The following is a 7,819-nucleotide window of genomic DNA, read 5'->3' on the forward strand; positions in this document are numbered from 1 at the left end:
CTGAAATATTCAACATGTAAGCAACAAAATAAAGTAGATTTGACACAGGTGCCCTCCTTCAGAGAGGAGCCCAGGATCGGGTAATAAAGCAGGACCCTCCGGCTTTTATCCTGCCACTTGCTTCACTGGTGTCTCTGCCACAAACCAGCTGACACATAGTGAGTGTGGGGCTTTTTAGGGTCCCTGGGGTTCTTGGGGAGGGTTGCCCAATGTGACTATAATCCAACATGGCAACTGACAAAAAAAAAGGAAAAAAAAAAGAAAATCATAAAACTGGAAAAAAAAAAAAAGTCCGAGCTTCTCGTGTCAAACTGTAAAACCAGTTAGTGGTTGGTGGGAGATCATTTTCATGCTGCAGCAGTGACTCAGCAGAGAAAAGGGAAAAAAGGAAAATCCAAATTAGGTTTATATAACAGGAGGGATCCTGGGTAATGATGGGAATTCTACCAGGACGTGATGACAGGAAATATACCATCTTCATCCTCAGGCACTCGCGTCCTGGTATGCTTCATACTGTGTGTGTGTGTGTGTGTGTGTGTGTGTGTGTGTGTGTGTGTGTGTGTGTGTGTGAGGGGTTGGGGATGGGAGGGTGGCTCTTCTGTCATCCACATCCTCAGCCAATGGAGAAACCAGCGGAGGAGACACTTTAACCGTGTCTCCGGCGCGGAGCGGACCAGATCTCTGCGCGCGGCTCCACACATCCATCCATCCATCCATCCTCCTCCCGTGCGTGCACCAGCTTCGTCTGCGCATCAAAAAGTGAGTTTCACGCTCCTGGTTATGGACCTTCTTCCTTTTTCTCCTTCTTTATTCTCATCTTGAGGACTTGTGGATGCTTTAAGCCGCAGTGGAAGCCTGCTGTGCGGATGTCCAGCGGGGGAAATGTCGCTTTACGGACCGCTGGCTCCTGCTTCCCGAGGGGAATTTAAAGCTAAAGTAAGTAGAATTGACTGCAATGTTTAATATGATCTGACCATGAATATGCGAGTCAGTGGATGAGTGAACCTTATCATAATATAGGTTTTAAACCGGGCACCTGGAAGCGCGTAAAAACGCATCAGATCTGCGCGTTTTCCACAAGTTTAAGAGCCAAAACTCTGAGCGCAAAGTGTCACACAGAGTGACTGTGGCAGCAGCCTGAAGCTACATACATTTTTTTTTTTCTTTAGAGGATGTCCTGGAAGACGCGCAGAGTCTTGCTGGACAGCGCTGATCCGCGCGCGCTGCAAAGTGTTTTTCTTTATGGATTTCCCTTTCGCATCCTGAGGATTATTGGCCGGACACGCGAGAGGTTTCTGCATGACTGCGCGCTGTAGATGGATATACAGTGAAAAAAAGAGAAGGCTGGGGGGATATGGCATCTGAAACTGGAAAACAAAACGAGTGATGGCAGGGTGGCTTATAGCTGCGTCTTTGTCATAGTTCTCAACATGGAACAGGAAATGTTTTAATGACGAATTAAATTAAACTCTGAAGCGCGCTGGAAAAATTCTCCATGGATGGATTTTCCGTTCAGTTCTGCAGCAGGATGTGACTCTTCATGTAAATGACTTGAAGGCACTGGCTCAGGGTGTAAATGTGCATTTTCCCTCTCACTATATTTAACCCTTAAAGGACCTTTAAAGTGAATGTTACCCTGAGTCAGACTAAATGAAAGTGTAGTTAAATGAAACTGTGAGTGCAGCTGAAGGAGGAGAGTCCAGGACTCTGTAGATCTGTGTCTCAGCGGATTAAACACGCCCGAGCGCCAGCTGGGTTTTGTTTACTACTACAGCTGTCATTGTCCGGCCAGATTATGACATCACTTCTCTTCCCACTGGAGTGAGTAGTGTCCATCCATCCATCCATCCATCCATCCATCCATCCATCCATGGAGTTGAGCTCTCTCGTGCAGCATCTTCCTGGAACATCATTTTTCTTTTGACTGTCAGAAAGGAATCAAACCCAGATGCTGACAACCAGGCAGACAGGAAGAGTCCATTGGTTTTATTTGGTAAAATGATGAGAGAGAGAGAAAGGCAGCGAGTCCACACAGAAGCAGCCGAGCAGCCACAGGTTAACAGGAATGTGGCAGGTGCAGATTCATGTTCACATAGACGAAGGAAGGCTGGAAGGCAAAAGGTGCAAAGCAACAAATCCCAAAACATCATGGGAACATTTTTACGCTCAGCCGAGGTGGAAAAGTTTTTCTAGTGCAACAGAAACAGACGTAGTGGATAAATGGACGTTGACTGAAGAGACGAAAACATCAGATCTGTCACCTTCATCACACTAATGCCACATTCCACAGTTTATGATTTGACTGGAGCTTTTTTAATGATGAACCATTTTGTTGCATCTTCTTCTTCTGCAGCGGTTGAATGGTCACAGGAGAACAGTGAATGTAAACGACTCAAAGTTATTAATTATTATGAATATTTTCCTCAATATTGTGTTAAAAGTTGTGATACCAAGCGACTGATGGATGATCTGGTGACGGACTGGGGTGAAGGTGCTGGTATACTGAGATACTGTACCGACTGTACTGAGTGACTGGTGGTTGCAAGGGGACGTGGGAGTCAGGTGACTCATAGGCCTCTAGAAATGCAGGAATGTGGATGAAGGGAGGGAATAACAATTTTTACCTTTAATGGACGGTCGTATGTGAAGAGGCAGAGAACGAAAGAGGAAAGAGAGAGAGCAAGAGAGGGAGAGAGAGAGAGAGAGAGGGAATGACATTCAACAAAGACTCCAGACTTGGATTGAACCTGGGACGTTGTAGTTATGAGGGATGCAGTGTCATCATTCGGCCACCAGGAGGCTTCACGGCCTTTTCAGGGCGTTGCGTCATTTAAATAAGCTAAACGTAAGTTTTGCTAACGCTACACAGCCAACGTTAGCATTAACAGCTGTTTATTTAACAGTCAAAGAGAAAGATGTATTATAACCTCTTGCATAGTAAAGCTTTTGCCAAGAATGGTAAGTAAACAGCTGTTAACACTAACGCTAGCGATGTAGCAATAGCAAAACTTACAAATAGCTCCTTTAACGCCCGTAGCATGAACCAGACACGAAGACGTTAGCTGTGATGATCCGGGGATCAAAGGTTAATTAACTCGTTAACTGGTTTCTCATGTAATCGGAGCATGTGGCTGAATTTAAAGCTCTGTGATTGGCTGTTTCTTACCGAAATGCACCTTGGGAGTCATAATTCCTACGACCAGTAGATGTCACCTAGCAACAAAATGTAACTATGATGTCATAATAACCTGCGGCACAGACGACCTGTGGGCTCGTTCTCTACTGTCTCGACGCCTCTCACTTGCTGCTCTGTGATGTCACTGACCAGAGTTTGACCTTTGACCCCTGACCTTCCTCCTTTTGTTTATTCCAGGTCATGAAGTGAACGCTGCAGTTTATCCAATGATTGAGATCAGCACGCCGACGATGTTGGACAGAACTGAGCCGGCACACTGCACCGTGTGCTGTTGCACGCTGACCAACAAAATCCTCATGGTGCTCTTCATGGTGCTGCTGATCTTCGCCATCTTGTTTGGTAACTTGGTGACTCTGGCCGTGGTTCTGGGGACTAAACACTTCCACACGCCGCAGGGCTACCTGAAGGCGTCGCTCGCGGTGGCCGACCTGGCGGTGGGGATATTCGTGGTGCCGCTGTCCGTCTACGCCGAAGTCTATCTCATGGTGACTGACTCTGCACCGGAGTGGACTTCGTACAACTCGCAGTCGGTGAGTTTCCACCCGTGCAACGTGATAGGCCCCATCTTCGCTGGCTGCACCTTCGTCTCCATAACGACGATTTTCCTGCTGACGATCGAGCGGAGCATCGCTGTGTTGCGCCCGCTGCACAAGGACTCGGTGATTACTCGTAAAAGGACCACGATCCTCATTGTCCTCTCCTGGGTGGGGAGTTTCTTCTTGGCCGTGTCTCCGATGGTTTTCAGCAGCGAGATCGCTCTGGAGTACAACTCCTGCAGCCGGATGTGTAACTACGCGCTGGGGACCATTGGCGAGTTCCCCAGCCAGGCCTGGAACATCCTCCTCCTGTTCCCCGCCTTTGACTTCACCCTCCTCGGCGGCACCGTGGTGATAAACCTCATCTCCCTGTCCAGCATCAGGCAGCACTCGAGGCGCAGGAAACACCTGGCCATGTCCGAGTGCCAAAACACCACCAATCCCACCTTCTCCGACATTAAGGCGGCCAAGACCATCGGGACTTTAACGGTGGCGTTCACGGCGTCGTTCACCCCCATCGCAGTCTTTGTCGTGGGGAACGTTTTGGGGAATAAATGGTGCAACTTTTCCTTTTTCGCCTTCTGGATTCTGGCCACCAACAGCTGCTGGAATGTCATCATCTACAGCGTGAGGGATCAGAAGTTCAGGCTTCGCGCTCACAAGCTCCTCCTGCCTTTCCAGAGAAAAGACACGAGCAAAACCTAAAACATTCAGGGACCGAGCGCCACCGGACGGCGTCGTGTAGATGTTTGTCTGTCACACAAACACTTTGTCCGCACACACACATCGTGAGTCTCGTTGAGAGATGTGTTTGCATGTCTTTGGATTGCCGTTGTGAAACTACTAAGTTTTTTTTTTTACATCATAAAAAAAAAAAAAAAAGCATGGAAAGTTTTAATATCACAAGTTATGGATAATAAAATGTCCGTTTTTTTGTGGACATTCGTCTTGTTCAGTGTAACGTTGCGATTACAGAAGCCTGTTTCAGTCTGTGGAATGATCGTTTATCTGACTGTGATTAATAAAAACATGATGAGAACAGAGTCTGTCGTCTGAGTCCAGTGTACAAATGTCTCACTCTTCCACAGTCAGAGTCACCATATACAAGTTTTCTGCTCAGTCAGGCTTCTTTGTCCCTCGAAATATGAGTCAGAGTGAACCCTCTTCGCAATGCATCAGCTTTGTACTGTGTGTGTGACCTCCTGTGAAGGCAGCAGCTCCTGGGAAGAATCGACCAGGATCTGGTGAAGATCTGTGCTGAAGTTAAGATCAAATAAAATTAGAAATGATCCAATGAAACATTAATGAGAGGATATAAGTAAATGAATTAAAGCAGAATATCTGGATAAAATCATGAAAGTATAGAATGAATATGAATAATAATCAGTCATATCTTCACGGTGACTTAAAGGCTTCAGACAAGAGATGTGTCTTATTACGAGTTTGAAGCATCAGCGGATTCTGCACTTATAAAGCATCAACAGTGAAGAACCAGAAGCTGAAGTTCCTCTAATGACCACTAGAGTCTGGCTCCAACAGTGAGTCAGTCCCCATAGACTCCCATGTTAAAATGTCCAACTTTACAGCAGAAACTGTTTTGGTCTCTAGAGCTAATTTCCTCCCTCATGACACCTGTTTATATAACTCACCTGTTTACATTTTATTAAGGAATAAAGTTATGGAGGATTGAGGGCGTGGCCTCTTTAACTGACAGGTGGGTGAGTGTAAATCTCAGCTTCACACATGCCCCTCCTCTTTGACCATTTCTGGATTAGCTGGGAGTTAGGGGGCGGAGTCAGACACTGCCAAGATGGCGACGGTAGAGCAGCTCACTCTGAGCTTCAGAAACCTGGGGGTGACATCACAGAGGCGAAGTCCATCACAGCTGAACTGGAAGCTGCATTTCTAAAACTGCAGTGTGAGGAGAGGACGTCTTTGTTTCAGTCTTTGCAAACGCACAAACTGACGCAGCTTGAAGCAGCAGCAGCATCTTTTCACACAGCGTCTAAATTCAGAAAACCTTTTCCTGAATCAAAGGCCAAGTGTTTCAGCTCACGTCTCCATCAGGAGCCAAACAGGAAAACCACAATATCATCAAATAAGACATCCTATAGGATCACTGCATCGTTCAGTAATCAGGCCATCTGCTCTTCACACAGTGACACCGTCTTGTTCAGTTTTAAATAAACAGAGCACTCAGGATATTTTGTGTGTGCGTGTGTGTGTGTGTGTGAATATTTGATCCTCACGTATCTATTTTTCTCCTTTGGTGAAAATAAATGAGTCGCTGTGTTTCTAAAATGGCCGAGTTGCATGAGAGAGGAATAAAAAAAACGAGAGGTTGCTGCATATTTAAACAGCGACAATTACAGAGCTCAAACTGAATTATTCTCGCTTCACATCCACCACATGCCACATCTGAAAACAAGCGGAGAAGAGTCCAATACATGAGCCTTAAACAGCAGTAAAATCAGACTTATAAAACTGCAAATGGATCTGGTGCAAAGTTTTATGGTTTGGTGCAAGAAAAATATCAAATCCTACAACATCATCTGAGGTTTTTTTACTCAGTTTCTGTCTCTGATTTCAACCGGTGACGTCAACAGAGGAACATCAGGAACCTGTTGTTCCTGAACTGTCTTCATCACGCAGAAGCTGCAGAGAAAACATGGGCTAACTGTGGAATACATGATTTCACACTGACACCGATGAGTCACAGTGTGGAGGGATGAAAAGGACCAAGGACAAGAGCAGGAAAGAAATAAGTCAAGACTTTTTTTTATCAGTATGGCTCATTAATTCAAACTGAGCTGATTCTAGAGAGGAAAGGAAAAGAGGAGGAGGCAGAGAGATGAAGAGGAGCGAGGCAGATGGAGAGACAAAGAGGAAACAGAGACTCGAGCCACTCCAAGAGCTGATCACTGTTGGCCCGTTCCCACCGTCAGAAATTAAAAAGGTCCACGGCCAAAAAAAAACGAACATGACGTCTGGCCGGACGGACATTTTCTGATGGCCTCGCTCAACATCTGCCAACACACGAGCACCTGGTGTGTTTTCATGTCACTGTGTTTTTGTGAGCTGACGCCAACTCCACTAAACTCTGTGGGTCTCTAACTTTTTTTGGAACAGTTTCATTTCAGTACTTTTCTCTGTACTAGAGTTCACTTTTTCACAAACACTGCACAGAATCTGAACAAAACACTGGACCCAGCTCTCAGGATCGACTCTGGTGGTGTTGGACATGGATGTCAAGGGTCACTACAGTCTGTGATTTATCTTTTATGTATTTATTTATTCATTTAAGCACAAACCAAGACTCAAACTCAGACGACAAACAGAGGGACTGTGTGGATTGTGCTACTTTACAGTATATGTCACAGAAATGATTCAGAAACATGAAGTAAACCAGTCCACCTTCATGAGGAGGAGAGCTCCTCTGTGGAGAGAAGAAGGTGGAAGAAGAAGAGAATCCATCCCGTTCTGGATTCAGCCTCATTGACGTTGTTAAAGCTCCATATTTTCTTCTTCTTCTGTGTTTTATTTGAAGTGTTGATCCATCAGAAGATATAAAAACCACCTCAGTGTGGTTTTACATCTCCTCTCTCAGGCTTCTCTCTGGAGCTCTAGTATCAACAGGTCGGTGAGCCAATCAGAAGAGAGGAGGCTCTGAGCCTCTCTTCTGATTGGCTGACTGTTTTCTGAGTGGTCCAATAAAGATATAGCAGATTTCAGGTAAAAACACTCAGAGAAACCAAATCCTGCAAGGTTTGGATGGTGGGTCCAGGTGGGCGGGGCTTGGTGACGGCTTTGTTGTGACATCACAAAGTTCCAGAAGTCCTGACGGCTGGTTTTAAGGCTCAGTTTCTGAATACAGGCTGTGTGCATTTCTTTGTGGACTGAGGCTTTGATACTTTCACAGTATTAATATAGAAGCTAGAGCTGATCTATAATCACACTACACATGAAAATGTCACCTGATACAATATGGGACTAAAACTGTCTAAAATAGAAGTTGATGCATTTCTATGTTTTTTTTAAATTTCTTTTTAGATGTAGACGAAATCGAATGAAGCAAATTTACAGTCAT

At 45.4% G+C, this 7,819-nt stretch overlaps 1 protein-coding gene across 1 annotated transcript; it reads left to right on the forward strand.

The window, feature by feature from the left end:
• The first annotated feature begins 462 nt into the window (after window positions 1-462).
• LOC130172444 (olfactory receptor 4D9) lies at window positions 463-4,775 on the forward strand. The gene is made up of 2 exons (XM_056381189.1): window positions 463-936; window positions 3,374-4,775. Exon 2 carries the CDS (start codon window positions 3,403-3,405, stop codon window positions 4,435-4,437), a length of 1,035 nt encoding a protein of 344 aa, XP_056237164.1. The 5' UTR covers window positions 463-936; window positions 3,374-3,402; the 3' UTR covers window positions 4,438-4,775.
• Window positions 4,776-7,819: the final 3,044 nt, after the last annotated feature.

This window comes from Seriola aureovittata, chromosome 7 (assembly GCF_021018895.1).
Source record: "Seriola aureovittata isolate HTS-2021-v1 ecotype China chromosome 7, ASM2101889v1, whole genome shotgun sequence".
Lineage (NCBI taxonomy): Eukaryota > Metazoa > Chordata > Actinopteri > Carangiformes > Carangidae > Seriola > Seriola aureovittata.